The sequence below is a fragment of the Boleophthalmus pectinirostris genome, unplaced genomic scaffold (assembly GCF_026225935.1).
Source record: "Boleophthalmus pectinirostris isolate CB_2022bp ecotype Guang Dong unplaced genomic scaffold, ASM2622593v1 HiC_scaffold_9, whole genome shotgun sequence".
Classification (NCBI taxonomy): Eukaryota; Metazoa; Chordata; class Actinopteri; order Gobiiformes; family Gobiidae; genus Boleophthalmus; species Boleophthalmus pectinirostris.
This window is the reverse complement of record NW_026571541.1, coordinates 15,757,788-15,778,021: the sequence shown is the minus strand read 5'-3', so window position 1 is coordinate 15,778,021 and position 20,234 is coordinate 15,757,788. Positions and strand designations below refer to the sequence as shown.

General features: G+C 42.3%; 3 protein-coding genes across 3 annotated transcripts in view; all 3 read left to right on the top strand.

Annotated features, from left to right (window-relative positions):
- ncam1b (neural cell adhesion molecule 1b) overlaps window positions 1–10,241 on the top strand; it is a 43,058-nt gene extending 32,817 nt beyond the window's left edge. The window contains exons 12-20 of the mRNA XM_055166898.1: window positions 260–447; window positions 748–844; window positions 1,675–1,845; window positions 2,169–2,297; window positions 4,883–5,007; window positions 5,147–5,327; window positions 6,894–7,092; window positions 7,453–7,569; window positions 10,130–10,241. Coding sequence (XP_055022873.1) covers window positions 260–447; window positions 748–844; window positions 1,675–1,845; window positions 2,169–2,297; window positions 4,883–5,007; window positions 5,147–5,327; window positions 6,894–7,092; window positions 7,453–7,569; window positions 10,130–10,241 — 1,319 coding nt within the window. The remainder of the gene's footprint in view (window positions 1–259; window positions 448–747; window positions 845–1,674; window positions 1,846–2,168; window positions 2,298–4,882; window positions 5,008–5,146; window positions 5,328–6,893; window positions 7,093–7,452; window positions 7,570–10,129) is intronic.
- A 3,155-nt stretch (window positions 10,242–13,396) lies between these two features.
- LOC129407272 (zinc finger and BTB domain-containing protein 16-A-like) lies at window positions 13,397–15,742 on the top strand (the record flags this gene model as incomplete). The annotated part of the gene is made up of 2 exons (XM_055147881.1): window positions 13,397–13,454; window positions 14,501–15,742. A coding segment is annotated over exon 2 (1,116 nt), but the record flags the coding sequence as incomplete, so codon positions are not given.
- A 13-nt stretch (window positions 15,743–15,755) lies between these two features.
- Window positions 15,756–17,928, top strand: LOC129407281 (zinc finger protein 596-like). The gene is made up of 2 exons (XM_055147923.1): window positions 15,756–15,774; window positions 17,578–17,928. Exons 1-2 carry the CDS (start codon window positions 15,761–15,763, stop codon window positions 17,834–17,836), a joined length of 273 nt encoding a protein of 90 aa, XP_055003898.1. The 5' UTR covers window positions 15,756–15,760; the 3' UTR covers window positions 17,837–17,928.
- Window positions 17,929–20,234: the final 2,306 nt, after the last annotated feature.

The following is a 20,234-nucleotide window of genomic DNA, read 5'->3' as shown; positions in this document are numbered from 1 at the left end:
AATCACTTAGCAGTAACTGAATCTGGTTTGAATGTTTTTATTGGTTTTAAGTCTTGAGCAGAAAAAGATTTAAAGGCCTAAATAGTACATCTTTATTAAAGGTGACAACACCCAGAGATGACAATGAATAATGTTCTTAGCTGCAGCAGTCTCATTAATTATGCCTCTCCTAATATAGCATCATATCATGTATATATCCTGTTTATATTGCTCATTCAAACAGAGAATATAATGTGAGAATTGTAAATGTTTTATCTAGATGCTCCCAAGATCCACGGCACAGTGGCAATGTACACATGGGAAGGCAATTCTGTGAACATGAGCTGTGAGGTCAGGGCCTACCCCAGTGAAGTGTCTATTATGTGGCTGCGCGATGGACTCCAGCTGCCCAATGCAAACTCGACCAACATCAAGATCTTCAGGACCCCCACCTCCAGCTACTTACAGGTACACAGCTCTATTAACTAATGTGGAATCCAGCATGTAGTGGATTTAAATGTTCACACTCTTTCTGTTCATCAAAATTTGATGAGGATTGAACTGAAGTGTAGGATTTTCTTTCAGCTACATTGTGGAAAAGATGTCCTGAATTATTTAGCAGGAAAGCTCACAACAAATAAAAATAGGCTCCACTAATGGACAAACATAAAGGTCACCTTTAGAGGCTTGACACAACTTTCTTCATCTGTTCTGCCTCTGTGCCTTCGTACAGTAAACATGCTCCTGTCCTCTCTCTCTTTCCTGCAGATAATGCCAGAGTCAGAAAATGACTTTGGGAGCTACAACTGCACAGCCTCAAACGACATGGGAACGGAGTCCAAGGAGTTTCTTCTGATTCAAGCCGGTCAGTCCTGAATTGTACAACTGCTATGGTTTAATATTATACATATCTATCACACCTACAAAAGATTAGGGTTGTCCCAATCCGATCACGTGACTGCTTACTCGATAAAGATTCGGACATTATGTGCCGATCAGGTATCGGATAAATAATATAAGTATTATAAGTAGTATCAGCAGATACTCAAAATCAAAGGATTCAGACTTGGGGGCAAAAACATTTAATCGGGACATCCCTACAAAGGATACATAGTAGAGTGATAGCTACCAAACACACTGAAGTAACAGTTAAACCTCTGAATAGAGACACTCCTTTAATAGAAACAGATCAGTATTTGTTAAATGGCTTTTATATCAAGCTCAAATGCTGAAAGAACCACTGACAGATGATTTCCTGTTCGGTTCATTCGGTTGTTTAGCAAAACAAACAGCCTTAAGGATTTTATTTAGCGCAGTTAAAAATAACCACTACTGGTACTGTGTGCTCATGCAGTCTCCCACCATCGCTCAATAACACAGCAGCCACTCTCACACAGTGTAGAAGATTACAAGTCTGTAGCCTTAAAATGAATTGACAAAACCACAGTTCTCTAATGTTAGTAATTACACTGGATTCTCTCTCTTTTATCAGCAACGGGCTGAAAGTCAATAATCATTCATGTGAATGAAATGAAATAGTTTTTTTTCAGTGTCTCTCTTGCCATCCAAAATTAATTTGATGAAAATGCCTACTCGTATAAATTTAGGACGGAAAAACACAACTCTCTATCTGTACCTGTTGTAAGTTATATTGCCATTTCAGCAGTAACCAGTGTGTGTCTTTTCCTGTCACAGACGTCCCATCATCCCCCTCTGTGAGTGAGGTACGGCCCTTCTCCACCACGGCACAGATCCAGTTTGAGGAGCCTGAGTCCAGCGGCGGAGTGCCTGTTCTGAGGTACAAGGCAGAGTGGAGGCCTCCTGGGAGTGCCCGCTGGCATCACAAGGTCTTTGAGGCCCAGGATGGTAAGAAAGTGTTTACTTTGAGCTGAACTATTGGTTATATATGCAATCTCAGTTATATAGATCTTGAATAATTGTCATTTTACAGCTTTCAGTATTTTGTAGCTGGCTGAGAAGAGAAATCAATGACACAAGAAAAAAATGAGATTGTAATATTAAATAAGGAACTGCAAGAGCATTATTGTGTTAAGAGTCATGCGCAATACTATTGTGATCAGAATAAAAAATATTTAGTTCCAATACGTCACTGTGTCACTGTGTGTGTGACGAGCCAGGAGTAGTTTGTTTTTGCGCTAATTAAAGCTTTGACCTGCCTCTTGTGACAGGCATTGTCAGTGAGATGATCATCACAGGCCTGAAGCCAGAGACCAACTATGAAGTCAGATTATCAGCCATCAACGGGAAGGGTGAAGGGGAGAGCAGCCCTCCTGAGTTCTTCAAGACAGAGCCAGTCCGTAAGTACATTCATGCCTTTTAGCAGAAACTCTGTAAACAATATGGGATATTTACACAAGCGGTTGTTCATGAGTTTACATGCAGAACCTATTATGTGTACCTTTGCAACTGCCTATTTTCTATAAACCTGAAGCAATGGTATGGATTGAGCTGGTTTCTTTAGTGTTTAGCGCCCCCTGCTGGTCAGTTTAAAAAATCTTCATGGCCCTTTTCTATTCCACACTGTAAGGGTTGTTGACTCCAAATGAAATCTGTTTAGAGACATTTGGACAGCGTTTTGTGTTATCTTGATACTAATCGTCTGCAGATTCTTTATTTTTGGCTGAGGCGTAATTTTGTCGTCTCATGTGGGTGGGTGCATCAGATTTAGCTGTCATCCGAGTCCTTTTCAAATTAACACAAGCGCTGGTGTAGGATTGATGCATTTTTCATCAACAGTCTGTTATCGTCTGCTTTTCTGGATAATGATCTTCCTGTTTTTATTTATTTATATCCACACAACCATGCCCCCTATCTCTATATTCTGTTGTTTTATTTAATAATGTAATTCTTATTCTCTTTGTAATATCAGAAAATATCAGAATTTTATTAGGTCTGACTGATATAAAAGTAGCAGCAAGCGTGCCTTATATAGCTTAATTCTGATATGTAAAACATTTGGCAGATATATATTACTTATTAGAATACTGTTGCTCCTGCTAGAAGCAGTATTTCTTGCTTTACTAAAATACACATAGGTCTTAAAATCATACCCAGAATATTGCCCATGCACAGGTATATTTCTTAAATTATACAGTAACAAGAACAGTTAATATGCTTGCGTTCAGCAGACTTAACCAGAACATTGACTCCAGATAGTCACTAGTGAACACCCCTGATTCTGATTGCTTGATTTGTTTCCTTTTCTGTCTCTAGATGGCAATTTTCATTTTTTCGCTGAGGATACAGGTTTGTGGAGTAGTGCGGATAATAGCTGATTAGTCTTTAGTGTCCTAGCGCTGTCTGTCCTCTCTGGACCTCATCAACCCTTCCTGATTAGCAACATTTAGAGTAATAGAATAACCAAAAGTGTGCGACCTTGCCTGACTGTAACTTTTTCCTTACCTCTAGATTGTAATTTATGTAGCATGTTGTCACCTATGAATATTAATACCACTTTGATTCACAGCTTGAGAAATAATTGGCTTAATGGCTGTATTTTTGAAGTACGAGCAAATCTCTGCAGTTCAAACGCAGTGGGGCCCCTCGAGCGGCCGCCATTGGGTGTAATTTGGAAATGTTTACTTTTGGATTAGGCTCATCAGCTTTGATTAATCAGCTGTCTCGTAAATCACAAAGTCTTAAATGAAGACAAAGCAGTTGGATGCACCTTTTTATAAAATGTTGCTGTTACGTTGCCATGCCAGTCTGTTTGTTTGCCTTAAAGGGATTTGTTATGCTTTGCTCGTGTTGTCATGTCTTATTGTGCATTTGTCTCATTCACTCTCACATGTGCGCACCATGTTTGTGCCGATGTCCTCCATTCCGCAGAAGGTAACTGCCCAATTCTGAAAAGAGCACTTCCTCATCAGATAATTCAAATTAATTCATCCATTTAACTCCAGTTGCTCTGAAACGGCTGTGCAATATTACCCACCTCGAATGTATTAATCACAGAGTTGGACATTTGCCGTAGTGGGATGAACGGGGGAGGAGCACAGCCGTTTACATGGTGATACATAACTGTCACTAGAGTTTAACATCATCATCACGTGGGCAGTATTGATGGCTTACAGAGGAAAAACTGAAAAAATGGTCCCTGTTGTGTGTTGGGGTAAATCAAAATTTATAATAAACTCAAGAGTCCTAATCAATGTTTGCTCACAGAAATAAAGCTCACTCCAGTGTAGTCAAAGTCTCGTCTACCACTACAGCTATTACTACTACTAGTAGTAGGTGTAACGTTAATTCAGTGAAATTAAAATCTAATTGATTTAAGAAATCATTACATAGCTTACTAACCTTCTTGACGTTACATTTCACATTGAAATAACAAATTAGTTGGTGCGCTTTCTGTATTGAACACAGGTTTCCTATAAATTTGGAAAAGTTGTTTTTCATTTTTATTTATTCATTTAATAAATTACATTTCTTTATGCACTGATTCCATACAGAGTCCCACCAACACAAGGTTTAAAATATCATGTGGATTGATGTTACTTATACAGTAGTAGTCTTATCTTCTCACTTATCTGTTTATTCTGTGAAAGCCACTGGTGAGAATCCCCATTTCAGTCAGTGCGAAAAGAGCACTTCCCAGAGCTGTATTACACTGGCACTATGTCAGTTAGCAATTTAATGCTGATTGAAAGCCACTCCCAGGCCGAATCAGATAAGCATGTGTATGTGTCACTTGGTAATTAGGCTGACTCCAGACTTGCTATCTCCAGGAAAGTGATTTAGGAAGGCCAAGTGCGCTCAAAGAAAAACAACAAAGTGGAAAGTCAGTTTATAATGAAACAAAAGAGTTTACTTTAAGATGGACAGCTGCTTCTGTTTCATAAATATGCATGTGTTTACACAAGGTGCTGCTCTGTCCCCACAGGAAACCCCAATCCTCCAAAGCTGGAGTGGAGTCCTCAGCCCAAAGGCAACTCTCTCCGAGTGGGCTGGATCAAACAGGACGATGGCGGCTCACCTATCCTACATTATCTCATCCGTTACAAACCTGTAAGTATGACCAGTACCAATCCACTGTCCACTCTTTGTAAATTCAAAAGTTACGTTGTTTTATGAGATTTCGAGAACTATACATTCTATCATCTCCTGAACTATTTGTACTTGGTTTGTGGTCCCTCTACTTTTCTAGGTTCAGGCAACAAAGTGGAAACCTGAGATCCGTGTGCCCAGTGACAGTGACTCTGTGGTGCTCAGAGGACTTGAATGGGACACAGAATACAATGTGTTTGTTGTGGCTGAGAATCAGAAGGGCAAGTCCCAGCCAGCATCCATGTCATTCAGAACCACGGTAGAACCAGCTGGAGTACCAGGTATTCTCCCAGTGCTTGAACATTCAAACTAATCAAAGAGCAAACTCAGAGCAAACCAAAAAAGGTCGCTGTTTTTACCTCTCCACCAGTGAAAGGTGAATGACAACTAAATATATCTACAAAAATGATTTCTTGGACAGCACTGGGCCAGAAATGATTTTCCGGTTGAATCTTCTAACTTTCAAGTTTTGACAGGCCTTGTTAAATGAGTCTGAGTTTGCTCTTGCAGAACTAGGACAGGCACTTCCTGCAAAGAATGACGTTATCTCCATTAAGTTTTGCTTTGTCAAGAGTTAAAAAAAAAGAAGCATTATGACTCCCTAAATATTTAATATTAACATTTCTAACTACTTTCAAGTGTAGTGACCATATAAAATAAATCAGCCTCACAAATGTAGGAGCAGCAGATCTTGTGCATTCATTTTCCAGTCTAAAGCATCCCTTACTCACTCACCATCTCAACATTGTGCTGTGCCTTTTCTTTGATGTGTTGCCATTTCCCCCCGATTACTACAATGATGAGTTTTCCTTATTATACTTTGGTTTATTTCAAACCGTACAGACACATTTTCACTTTCTCTCTTCTTGTGTTCTCCCACCCTTCTCTGGTTTTCCTCTTTGTTTCCCTTCATTTGCCCCACTCCTTTTGCTCTGTGTGTTGGTGTGGCGCTCTCTTGCCTGATCTTGGACATTGGTGTGGTGGACCACGAACATTTGCATCCTGACGTGTGTGTATTTTCAGCCACACAGGGCTGTTCATCTGTGACATACACTTTGGTATCACTCATCCTGTCTGTGTCCACCATGTTCCTGCTCTAATAGGAGAGAAAAGGGGAGTTTGCCCTCTTGGGGCCTTTCTGGACAATGTCACTCTTTGATTTTATCAGAGAAAAGGTGCTTTAACATGACTCTGAGCCAAAGGCACCAGATCTCCTCACTCTGCTCCAGCTCGAGCAGAGCACCAGTCTACAGAGGCTGAAAATACTGTATTTACTGTGGGCTGATGAATGACAGAAGCACTTACAATGATCTGTGAGAACGTGTGTGTGTGACCGTAATATTAGTCTAGTAACAATTATGCACAAAATATTTTTAGTTTTTATTTGTAAATGTTGTAATTTTTTTAGTTTGTTTGAAAAATAGCTATATGGGTTTTTATACACATTTTTATTTTTTGATCATTTGTGTCAATTCTTTCCCAGTACTTTCTGGTGGGAGATATTCAAAGACAGAACACTTATTAATTTTATCAATAACAGTACAATTCTCTGTACAATACTGTCAGCAAAACATTGTAATATGAATAGAAGAATACTGTACTAATTGTTTCTTATTTTAAAATACTAGCAACATCTTATGTATCTGGTGTTGCTTGTACTAAATAAAATATTTATTTAAATATACTCTTTTAATACCTGACACCATAGACTAAGTTAGTATATCAGTATTAGTTAAAAGAAACATCAGATGCACAAAGGTGAGTATTTTATTTTTATGATAAACTGTAGGTAGTATTTTTGTGTCTTCGTTGTTGATGAGTAAAACCTTCTCTTGTTTGTGCTGCAGATCTGGGCGAGGAGACAGTGCTCAATATGAACACTATTCTCTGGGCGGGCATCATAGTTGTAGTATTTATACTGCTCCTGCTGGTTGTGGATGTCACCTGTTACTTTGTCAACAAGTGTGGCCTAATTATGTGCCTTTGTGGGAAGTCAGGCACTGGCACTAAAGGACACAACCTGGAGGAGGGCAAGGCTGCATTCATGTAAGCTGTGTTAAAAAATGCATTTTAGAAGCAATTGCATTTAACAGAGAAATGAGATTTGTACCATATAGATCAATACAAAAAGCAAGAAACATAAGGTAGTAGGGTAGACTATAGATGCAGACTGACAGAAATGGCTGACTTAAATCAAATTGTGTGGGTAGGAGAATTATGTATTGATTTGTCTACGTTTTATGGTACTACTTTCAGTGAAATGCAGCCACAGTTAGCCAGACACAAACATCGATCTTGTAATCTGCAGACAGACACAGAAAATCTATCCTCAAGTCATATATATATATAAAAAATGCCCTTCTATGTGGTTACTCTTATTAAAATATATGATGTGCCCTACAACAGAAAAGATGAGTCTAAAGAGCCAATTGTTGAAGTTCGCACTGAAGACGAATGCACGGCCAATCACAACGCAGCAGGCCCCACAGAGCCCAGTGAGACCACACCCCTCACAGAGCCAGAGTAAGTGCAGCTGACCTGCAGCGCGCGGCCCTTTAACTCTTCCTTTGAGCTGTGTACAATGCACTCCACTTCAAAGAATCATTCTTTTTAACAGACCGGCTGATTTGGCCTCCATTAATGCGCACTGTGAAAAGTCCGGGTCATTCTTGAGTGGAGTCCACTGAACTGTGTTGCTTTTTGTATTTACTCCCATTCAAAGGGATTATCGCACTTTATGTTTTTTTCTCCAGTCATCGGAGAATGTTCTGATCTAAAGGTTGAAGCAATACCAGTTAAAGACAGTGAATTTTCAGCATTTACAGTGTGGTCAACTCATGAAGTCATTTGACAACCACAGAAAGCCATTTTTCATGCAGACTATATGGAAAAGTGCATTTGAAAATTGTCACTGGTACTGTTTAACCATAGTGCTGTAGCTCTTGGTAGCCTCTTTCTAGTATTAGTTTTCTAGTCCGTGTACTCCATGTTGTGTGTATGGGGTGTATCCTTTATGGTCCACTCACAGCATGATGCCTTTTTATTTCGGTTAATTGGCCTAATATGTGCTTCTTTCAGTTGCTTTGTCTCTACTCGTGTGGTGTTGTAACTAAACCCGTGCATGCTGGTCCGAGCCACCTTCCTCCGTCACAGTCACCCTGGTGTCTAGTCTGTGTGTCTCTGTTCTCTCCCTGCTCTCAGGCTGGCGGCTTACACTGCTGCTCTGGCACTGGACACGCTCTCCTCAGCCACAGCCACTGCAACTCTCGACCCTGCCCAGGACAGCCCCTCTAGCGAGACCACCACCCTCACCTGTAGTCTGTCCACTCCTGCCAACGAGCCCGCACACGCCCCCGTCACCGTGGCAGCCCCATGTGCCGAGTCCAACACTGCCCCACCAACACCTGTCAACTCTTCTACTGACGAAGTGGAAAAAATAGAGCCACCCGTAAAGCCCGAGAAGGCAGATAGACCGAGCCCATTAGTTTTGGAACAGAAAGACAGTCTCATCCCTGAGGAGCAGCCTAAACTGAACACTCCTCCGTCTACTCCGGATCGGACTAAAGATCCTAAATCTGTCACGCCAATACCACCAAAGCGACGCTTCTCTCCCAAACTTAGGGCGGCACAGCATGCAAGAAATAGCCCCCCTGTCTCCCCGCTCGCCGCCTCCTCCCCCTCTGCCTCTCCCACTCTAAGGAAGCCCGCCCCCAGTCCACCAGTGTCCCAGAAGGCTGAACCAGCAGACCCAGTAGCCTTAGACACTTTCACCACACCTAACACTGCCACCTATCCTGCCACACTGCAAAATGCACACAGCACTGCCCCAGAGAGTAACTTTAATAATTATAAACTGTCTGACCAAGTGGATGACTTTAACATGACCAAAAATGCTCCTTCAGTCAATCATGGTGACCCCAGCGTGGATACTGAAGACACTGCCCCCCTAGTCGCAGATGTCCCTACTGGGAACTCTGCTAATTCCAATCTGAACACCTCAAACGACCTCTTTGCGATGCATCCCAACACATATGATTTGCTAACTCCCGAAGCCCCCAGCCCGCACCTCTCTGGCTTGGAGAGTCCCGACTTAGAGTTAGAGTTCGGGGACAGGACAGAGAGGCCGTCATCACCCCCTGCCGACCTGATTAGCCTAGACAGCCCGCCCTCTGATCCCGCTATGCCCAATGGAGATGGAGCAGACCCCTCATCAGAGACTCTGGCCAAGACCGCTCCTCCTCCTGTCAGCGATGAGTACGGCTCCCTCTAGAGGTTTATCTGTGTGTGTGCTTGTGTGTGAGTGTGCGTGTGTATGCCCATTCATTCACCACCGCATCCTGCCATTGACCACGCACTATCTAAAGTAATGGTTAATTCGGCAATGACAGTATTATTGGTATATTTAGTTCAATGTTGTGCTGTGAATGAAAAATGATGTCTTGATTTTTCTGTTTTATGCTTGTGTGTGTCATTGTCCATTTGGGGGCGGTTTACTAGACCCACAAGAACGGGCTTACCCTCTAAATTCATAAGTAGATTAGTTATGTATTTAAATAGTCTTTATAATTAGCCTTTTTAATCACTTAATAAGCCAGGCCTTGTCTCTACATCAAAAATGTCACCAGTGCATTAGTTTATTTTCACTGTCACTTTTTCTGAAATGTTTTTTTTCTTGTTGATCACATAGAACATATTATGTAATATAGTTAATTTCTACATAACAATAAGCAGTATAATGAACTGTAATCAAATTAAACACAGCTACAACCTTTTCTTTTACAATGGAACTACACACAAGTTAATATCACCTGCTAGAGAGGCTTGTTAGCTACATTATAAAGAACAAAAATTCCTATTTTTTCCTATGATGAGTTTATTGTCTATTTTCCCTACTGTCAAGGTGGTGAAGAAATATGTAATAAGATGTCCAAGTATATAAGGCGTCTTCTTACATATTGGGTGAAAATGTCATATGGATACATGGCTAAAATGTTAGCAGCTAATACTAATTGTGTTCAAATATTGTTCTTTAAGTAATTCAGCTCTATAATGATTGAACATGCTTCCCCTTTCACCCTTTCAGGCACTTTTTCTCAGATGAAACAGGCAAACTGGAGGAGGCCGAGTTAACAAACGCCCTGGCAGAGATCTCTACAGGACACAACAGTATCATACAGACTGAGAGCAAAGCATGATGGGACATGGCCATTTTCCACATGGACATTTCAAAACTGCTGAGTTTTGATTTCCAGTGCCCTTAACTTCATTTTACAAACTCACTTGTTTGAATGCACCTCAGTGTGCTCCTGATGGGTCACGACATGTTTACTACACCCTGGAAGTTTAGATCATAAGAGATTTATTTTATTTTTATATTATTTTATTTACTCGCACAGGATAAATGGTAACTATCTTATAATATCTGCCTGATAAAATATCAAATACACTAATAACAGTTCTTTTTTATGTGGTTATGGTTTAAACTGCCGTTGTGCACAACCATTGAATTATTATTAAAAGATGTAAAAAAGGACTATATATACTATATAAATATATATATATAAATAGAGATTATTTTTCTTATGTTCATGTTCTCCTGTTCAGATGTACATTGTTGCTTTTTTGTTTGAATTGTGAGTTAGTGTTTTTGGAGCTTGTTCTGCATGTCTGACCTGTAAGGTTGTACTATTTTGTTTACAGTGGTTGGTGTTACAGCTTGTCTTTTACAGGAATGCTGTAGGTGTGTGGATTATACCATATCTGATCAATAAAATAATTATAGAAAAATCTAGATGGAAATAGTAGGCCATATTTCTATGGTAAATTAAAAATAATATATTTGACATCAAACTATTTTTGATGCTTTTAACATTTTAGTGCATATCTAAATAAAAACTGCATTTAAAAGGCAATGACTTACCCTCACAAACATTGGTGAAACTGACATTACACTTTTGGTATAGCCTTGGGACAGCTTCAAGTGCTACTAATTCAATATCACTTGAGTAAATCAAAAGTTGGTCTTATTTTTAGTTGTGGAAATTGTATCTTGTAAAAAAGAACAGTTTTGTTTCCATTCCTGCCTGCAAGCTTGTGCACTGCGCCTGTGTGTCAATAGACTGTCTTGTCCTCAGTTTTAATAATAATCTGCATAGCGTTGTTGTGACAGATTTAGCCTATTCTTTTTAGTATTCTGAATGAATAGAACTAAAATGTAATAAATGAACTAACATGGTGTGGTGTATAATATGTCTGTCACAGCACTACAACTCGCAGCTGTAGTGAAAGAAGGTGTGCCGTGGCATGATTCAATCTTTTTATAAAAACTGTGCTTAAAATATATGTCCATGTTTGGGCAGACTCATCCCATAGACAAATAGTGTAAACAAATCAATTTTCCTCAAATGTTCTATATTGGGCCATTTACTTATGTACAAAAATCCCCTTTTTTATTTATTTTGTTTTATTTAAATTATTATTTTAAAATCAACTTTGACCAGATGAATAAATGTACAGCATTTTTATTGCATCTTAAAAAGAATGGACATAGGCCTAATGGAGTTCATCAGAGAAATCTTCCACATTTTCTCAACCACATTCCTAGTCTGTCTCAACTTCAAACATATTTTATTTAATCTTATATCTGTACTGTACAGTCTGGGAGCTAACCCATCTTCTAAATAAAAAAGGTTAATTCTAAAAGCGTCTGGCGCATTTTCTTCATTTCTAGCCCTTGTCAGCGCATGTAGTGCCATGCTTTATCCAGTAGATGGTAGTCGTCGCCCTCTGATAGTTGCGTCTTGTTTTCGCCATGTCATGGGCGCACTGGACTATTAACAGAAAGGTTACAGTGCAATCAGGTTATTTTGGGCAGTACATTCTTCGGGACACTTGTTCAGATTGCACTGGGGCAAACAAGCACGTGGTTATATAATGCGTGTTTGGGTATGAGTCAAGTTAACTCTTCCCGGCTTGGATGTCAAAATATTGAGTGGGGTACTAGAGTGAGGTATTTTCAGCAGAGGCATGCCTTCAGCTAATGTGACATGAGCCGCAAACGGGTGCTGTGTCAACAGTGTCCGTGACCACAGAAGACCGCGGTGACCTGACGAAGCATCCTGTTTCAGACATGCGACTAAAAGGCCCCGCTTTACCTCAGTTCACTTTTCACTTCGCCTAAATACAACTCCTGTAGCCGGCTCCGCTCCGGCAGTTGTGTTTGCCCTTTAGAATTGAAAGTGGCTAACCCGGTGGCCTGTCAGTCTTCAGATGCCCTGCAGATGTCTCTGATTGCAGCAGGAGCGAAGAGGAGCAGAGGGCGATCACTCAGAGCCCTGACGTCGGCCGCTCATGATTTGCAGCCGGTCAAGACGGCGGCAAACTACCGTCATAACTCAGGTAATGACGGAAGACGCCTTTCACTATAAAAGAGACTGTTTTGCATCATCTTCGGCCTAAAACAGATTTTTACCATTGTGACGTAACAAGAAATCTGTTTTTTTTTAACCCCCCGTACATGCTGTAGGCCAATGTTTTAATTATATAAGGGTTTTGTTTGCTTTTTTCTTTCTGGTGCATCACTAAATCAGTTTGAAAAATGAATTGGTGAAGTGGTTTAAACTGTTGCCCATGTGGTTGTTTCCACCTCAGCTTGGGTTTGCCTTCCAGCCCTGACCCTTTGCCGAGTGTCTCCACCCTCTCTTTCCCCATTTCACACTGAGCTGCCCAGTCAAATAAAGCCTTTGAGCCAGATAATAATAATAATAATAATAATAATAATAATAATAATAATAATAATAATAATAATAATAATAATAATAATAATAATAATAATAATAATAATTTCAGTTGTGAGTTTTATGCAGTAGTAGGGAAGCTTAAAATTGTTATGTGTTGTTACAGCAAGCATGGCAAAAAAATAAAAAAAATAAAAAAGAAAGTAGGACATTATAGGATATTGTAACTTAATCTAGTATGTTAGTAACAAATTGAATACTTCCCAGATAAAAAACAACTAAATTATTATTATTATTATTATTATTATTTATTTATTTAATTTTATTTTTTTAAGGTAAGGCTAAAGTGAGCAAGTTCACTTCTACAGAGCAAAAAAGAAAAACAGGCCTATATTAAAAACGTAGCATTTTGAATAGATATTTATGACTTGTACATCCGTGCAGTCTTTTGCTTTTCCCCTCACACCTCAGTCAGCTCAGAGCCAGTAAACTCTGGTGCGCGTTTTATTTTGAAGTTTTTGCCCGGATGTGGGAGCTTCCCTGTGGGGCTTGACAGTGGCGGCTGGCTCATGATTTGCTTACTTGAGGCAGGAGTGAGTTTGGAGCGCGTACTGTGAAATGTGTAAGCATGATGTTGCCTGGATAATCAGCGGAGGGTGAGAGGACGTGGAGGTAGGAACAACTGTCACTGCGCACTTTTATTAGACTATATTGTTCATGTAGGCAACTAACAATTTAACTCGGGTCATTCCGGTGCGTGAACTAGAATGACTTTTCAGTGCTTGTCTGTTTATTTGAAAATGTATTATACTTTCTTAAATACTGACGGAGGGATTTTATACCTTAAAGCATGAAAAAAGAAACTGACAAGACTGATTTGAAACTAAATGTCTAAAATTAGAGAGGAATGCATGCATTTTGGAAATGTCTCCTTGCAGACAACAGGCGGTTTGTCATAGCCCGGGCAGACAAGGGACTGCATGAGCGTGTGCTGAAGGTTAATTTGAAGTATTCGGATTTTCAACGCGCTTATTTTATGTGCACCTGATGCGCGCGGATGGGGAGACTGGGAGTTGGGGCTTCACCCGCATCAGTCGGTCGCCGCTAGACTCATAGACACTGGGGTTTTGGATAGGCTACAGCTATTATAATCACACAAATCCCTCTAACAGACCCGTCCCCGCTCCTCTACCCCCATCCATTATCACACGCTCATCAATTAAATACTTTGATAACTTATTTAGGGATTTTTAGCGGAGCGATTTAATTGTCTTTAACACGTCTAATCACGAAGACGTGCAGCCTAAATGAACTAATGAGCCTCGAGGGCGGCTGGTAATAGTGGGCCTACCTGTTGAGTGCGGAGATGTGTGTGAGGCGCTTGATAAATTGAAGCGTCACCTCTCAGTATGCAGACGTTATTACAGCGACGTGACCGCGCGCAACGAGACCTCCGAATATAATCACCTCTAGTGGAAACTGTTGCTCTAGTCTGCGCTTATCGACCATGCAGCCCCTGCCTCCTATCCACTCTTTAATTAAAATACATAGGAAAACACATATAGGGGCTAGAATAGGTTACTAGAGCTGTCTTCAAATGCTTAGACTGTTGTTTAAAATCTCATTGGAAAACTAACAAAGAAATATAATTGTATAGTTTTAATGTGTTGAGCTGTGTGTAATTAAATGTGCTTTGTGTCACAATGTAACTGAGACAGGTGCTAATGATCCTGTGATCCTGCACAAACCACAGACCACAGACAGCTGAGGCCCACAGAACCAGGCGGGACAGCACCTGATGCGTGGCTCGGGCCGGACTCCGAGAGGAAAAGGCTCTTACAAACATGGGTGTGCTCCAGCTCCACAATCCTTCTCACTCCAGCACTTTGCTGCATCGGGCCAATCAAATGCGTCTTACTGGCACCCTATGCGATGTCATCATCACAGTGGATGGCCAGGAGTTCCCAGCACATCGCACAGTCCTGGCCTGCACCAGCAAGATGTTTGAGATCCTGTTCCATCGCAGCAGTCTGCGATATGCCCTGGACTTCCTGTCCCCTAAGACCTTCCAGCAAATCCTGGAGTATGCTTACACCGCCTCTCTGCAAGCCACTGCTGAGGACCTAGATGACCTGCTGTATGCTGCAGAGATCCTGGAGATAGAGTATCTGGAGGAGCAGTGCCTCAAGGTGCTGGAGACCATTCAGCATGAGGAGAGCCATGATGTAGCCCTGAAAAACCACAGCCCCACAGACCACGGCGAGCCACGCGCCCGCCACTGGAGACAAATGCTAATGTCAAAGAAGCATTCCATACAGGATGGGCCTGCACGCACCACCCCCTCTGTCCTGCACCAGCTGGCCCTGTACCACATGTCTGACAGAAGTCCCACTCACATGGAGCAAAACAACACACCGCTGAGCCCAAAACAGCTCCAGGAGGGGGCGCTGAAGAGCACCCATGAGTCGCCCTCAGAGCTGTCCCAGGTGACCTCTATGGATCCTGACAGCATCAAGTGTGAGAGCATGCAAGTGGATGAGCCTGAGGTGGGCCAAGGCCAGCCCTCCAGCCCGGACCAGGGGAGCGGTGTCGCAGAGCAGTCTCATGATGAGGGGCCCGGGACCCCCCTGAGAAGCAGCGTCATCACCAGTGCTCGAGAGCTGCACTCCAGCCCTGAGCATGGAGGAGCAGCGGCCAATACTCTGGACTCTTTCCCTGGGATAGGAGAGAAACATATGACCTCTGTTTACTCGATGACTGGCAATCACACAGGGGATGGGATGATTCCAGTATCAATGGCCCCACCCTTGGGTGTCTCACTGGACCCTAGAGCCTACGGTGGCCTGTTACACCAGGGTCTGCTCCACAGAGAACTGCTGAACCGCCTGGGCCAGTTCGCAGCAGGAATGAGGCAGGAGGGCCAGAGCCAGGGCCAGTGCTGTGGTGAATGTGGGCTACAGCTGCACAGCCGCCAGGCCATGGAGCAGCACAGGTAACTCACACAAACACATAATGAGTGTCATTTATTATTAGATTTTATATATAACATAACATAACAGTGCATGTTGTTTGGTGCCTTGCATTTAATTGTTTTATAATAAAATATATAAATAAAAATCATAATAAAATTTTTTTTTTTTTGGATTTATGAAATGGGAGGGGGGGTTGCAAAAAAACAAAACAATCAAGAGTAAGAAACATGGTAGCTGTTGTGGTAAATATGTAAATGTATTCTCAGGGACACCTGCACTCATGTCTTTCTTCAAAAGATGCTTCGGCGAGTAGGACTTAGGTCTTTGTTAGAGATTTGATATAAAGAGCCTTGGCGTCAAATAACGTTGTTTTATACAAAGACGTACTTTTTAAATTCTGTTTGATTATTTGTGCAGAAGCGTGCCTCACACAACAGGCTGTCTCTCAGGCTATTTGATATGCATTCCTTTGCATCAGGCGAGAGAAGGCTCTCAGCAGGGACCGGCTGGACGCTCGGGCTTGATGATGGATAACTTCTGCCTCCAAACCCGCTGTGTTGTTTTGTTTATTTCTCTTTTATTTATGAGTGTGACAGATGATATTTTGTCATTGTACACAAACTTAGCAAAGCACACAGACTAGCTCAATGACAGCTCTAATTATCCTGATTTTAGATGGTAATAATTGCGATGGCTTGGCGGCGTTTTACTCATCGCTAATCATTACAAACAAAACAGCCTTTGAGTGGTGGACCCTTATGTGCAGCTAACCCATCATTAGTCCGGTGCTGCAGCCTGTAGTGCCCCCTGTAGGGTCTGACTGACACCAGCTCTCTCTAGAGCTATGGCTCAAGTGCTCAGCCACACGAGCACCCGTCCTGTGAGGTATTTACTGCGCGTGGCTCTTACTCACTCACGCACACACACGTCATGTCCGCGGGTCCAAGCACCCTCCTGGTGCCTCTGCTTCAGGATGTCAGGAAGTTGGTGTGTGGAACCAGGTCACTGAGCATTCACCTGGTCTGCATGCTGACATTTGAGAGTTGTTTGAGGACACACCATTCCAGATAGAAAAAGAATTTGTTGTTGAGTGACGACCAAATTTAATATACAAGCGATGTATAAGAGGGATATTATAGATATATTTTGTTAAAAGCCAAGTGTGGCAGGCAATTTGTATATTTTTGGTCATGTTTTGTAGCTAGTTGTCTCCCCGTTGTAGTTATTATCCTGATGCTGGTTAGTAGTTTAACATATGCAAAATAAGCTCCCTGTACTATTTTGGCCATGTCAGTTTTTAGGTCATTTGTTCGTCTGTTAGTGGGGTGATCCAAGGATAACAGTACAGCTGCCTTGCATGCTTGGATGTGTGTGATATGATATGATAGGCTTTGCCGGCGGAGCTTCAGCGAATCATCTTCTTTTCATTGCAGTTACAAGGGAAGTGTATATGCGCACACTCCGTGTTTAGCTCAGATGTAATTTTGCATGCATTAGTGTGTGGTGCGTGTGTGTGTGTGCTGTCTTGCAGCGCTGGCGGGTGGAGGCGCACGTTTGTCGGCACTCTGAAATTAGCCAGATATCCTATTGTCTGTGTTCTTTTAGCATTCATGCGTTGTGATTCACAACTCCAAGGGCCTCTTATACTAATGATGCTGCATTCAGTGAGGGATTCTTGCCTGAATTAAAACATGCTCCTCTTGTTATGAGGACAATGACGCTTGTGGATTTTGAAGACCTGACAGATGAAAAGCACCTAGACTTTTTATCATTCCAGTTGTGTTTCTGATAACACTCTCACTTTGGTGTTTGTCTGTCCACAGGAGGCTGCACTCTGAGGAGAAGGGCCACGGCTGTGAGTTCTGCGGTAAACACTTTCAGGACAGCATGAGGCTCAGGATGCACATGTTGTCTCATACAGGTACAAAGTCTCACTCCTCACACAATCCTCTGCTTATTAAGTCTCTCAATAGTGCCTCCTTTCAGATGCACCTGTTCCATACCACTCGCCCCTCCCCAGCAGACACACTCCCAGTTAGTGCTGCTCCGAATCCTTGGATCATGCTTTCTGTTCATGCTTAGGCCTGTGCACCTCTCCTCCCTCCTGCCTCCCGCTGCAGCCTCTTGCTTGAATCGTTCCAGTGTTTTTTTGGAGACTTTGGCAGCAGGCCAGCCCGGCCCCTTCTGAGTGATGACATCATGAGCTGCCGGCAGGCCTGGGTGTTCTGCCAGTGTTCCGAAGCGTGTGTGATGGCTCGCTCGCAGATGTGTGTCCAGGAACACACTGTACCCAAATGCAGACTTAATCAGACCTGACTGCTCTCCCAGCTACTTTATCCAAAATAAAGACCGAGGAGCAAGGGGGGGTGAGGGGGCCTAAAAATGAAACTAAAACAGAGGATGAATCCACAGTAGGAATATGTACAGACAAGGCTAGGTCCCTGTCCTGTCTCCTCTTCTGACAAGTGTTTGGGAATGACATACTGCTGACAGATAAAAGAAAGTCTGTTTCTTTAAACTGAGCTTAAAGCGGTTCACCTGAGTCGGCCCCGCTTCAGTATCCTCCGTAACCCTAACCACACTTCTAGCCTTTCCTCTCACACCTCAACATCACGCTCAACTCTTCAATCGCCTCTGACATGTAACAGCAGCACCTTTAACCTTGTTTGATTTCTTTGCATAAAGTCACAATCCTGATATGTCACCCCTTAATACTACAAAGAAAGATGTGTATCTCATTTCTTTGGTGCTGTGTATTTTGGTATAGCAGCCTTAGATCCCGCTGGTTGCTAAGGAGCGAGTGCTCCACCGCTCTAATGGGCTGATTTGGTATTCAGCTCGATGCTGGCTCTTATTTTGGTATGCCAGACAAAGTGTTTTGATGGAGGACGATTGCAGCCGCGTCTGGAGACAGTTTGATGGTTTATGGATGAGAGCACACTCCGTGCCTTTGACTGCACAAGACAATGCACTATGTTCTCTTCTTCCCTTATCACAGAATCACACACAGCACAACATACCACACTGGACAGCGCCACACAGCATCAGCATCTACACACTTGTATTTTTATTACTATATCAAACTATTTGCCACCAAGTTTTATTTTTGACTGTGTAACAAAACGCACGCTCCAAACAGTAACTGTTTGTTTTCAGAAATGGTTGTTTTTAAAAATGAACAGATTGGGGCTTTTTATTATTTGTGCAGCACTGGGAACAGTGGCACACTGTCTGTGTACAGCGCAAGAGTTGAAAGAGGACCACATTTAGGCTGGAGCGCTCAGAGTTCCCAAAGCTTGTGGGTGTTTTAATGAGTCATTTTAACTTCATTTAAAGCCAGCTGAGCAGAAAATAGATCAGTGAATGAGCCCTGGGCCAGTATGGATCTGCAACCGATTTACATCTCTGTGAGAGCCAGCCCACATCCCCACAGCTGTGTGTGTGTTCAGGTGTGGGGAGCAGCGCACACTAAAGTCTTCATCAGAATAGACAAGGGCATTCCAGAGGTGAGCCACCAGGTGCCGGTCCACTGGCCGCAGTGGGATTTGACTCAGTATTTCTGATGAAGAGTGCGCTGCAGGCTCAGTCTGCAGACAGGACCATAGACAAGACCACAGACCTAACCAAAGACACAGGACCATAGAACCATAGACAGAACCGGAGTTTGTTCTGGAGCCTGCTACTGCTGTGGGTTTGATAAGAGGCCTGTAAATAAATGTGTTCAGTGTGCTTCGTTTCCCTAAAAGAGCAGGGCCGGTGCCGCTTGTCTGCTGCTTTTGTTTGCCCTGAGTTGTGTTTTTATGGCACTTTCCTCCATTGAACTGTGCGCGGTAACTTCCTTGTGTTAACACCTGAAAGCCACAAGTGCGTAAAGCCACTCTTTTGGTCACTTCTGAATTAGGGCCCCTTTGTTCTTTCCTTCTGGCCTTTTGCTCAACTTTAATGCTAAATGACTCCAATTTCTAAAGTACTGTCTAAAACATTTCTCACTTCCCCACAGCTCCTGCCGAAGCGCTAGTTTGTGATCAGTGTGCGGCTACATTCTCTTCTGAAGATGCCCTGGAAGCTCATCGACAAACGCACACAGGTATTTCATAAAGCGCTTTTCTTATTATTCTTAACCTGGACGGAGCCAGTACCCAGCTGCACTGTAAAGAGCCCTGTGATTGTGGCTCCAAATGTGTTTGTCATGCTGGCTGGGTTAAACTGTTCCTGTTATGATGCTCCATAATTTATCAACACAGAGGTGGGAGGCCCTCTCACATGTCACCCACTAATATCTCTCGGCATCCACAGCCACTGAATGCCACTTTGCCACAACACCAACGTCACAGTTTTAAAGGAACATGCACCACAGCCAAGTTACCATATACCAAATCTGACATTTTTTAATTGGAGAAAAATAGTGTCTATCTTATTTATTTTATTTAGTTTGTTTATGAGACAGGTACAGTGCACAATATGCAATAGCCTTAACAGG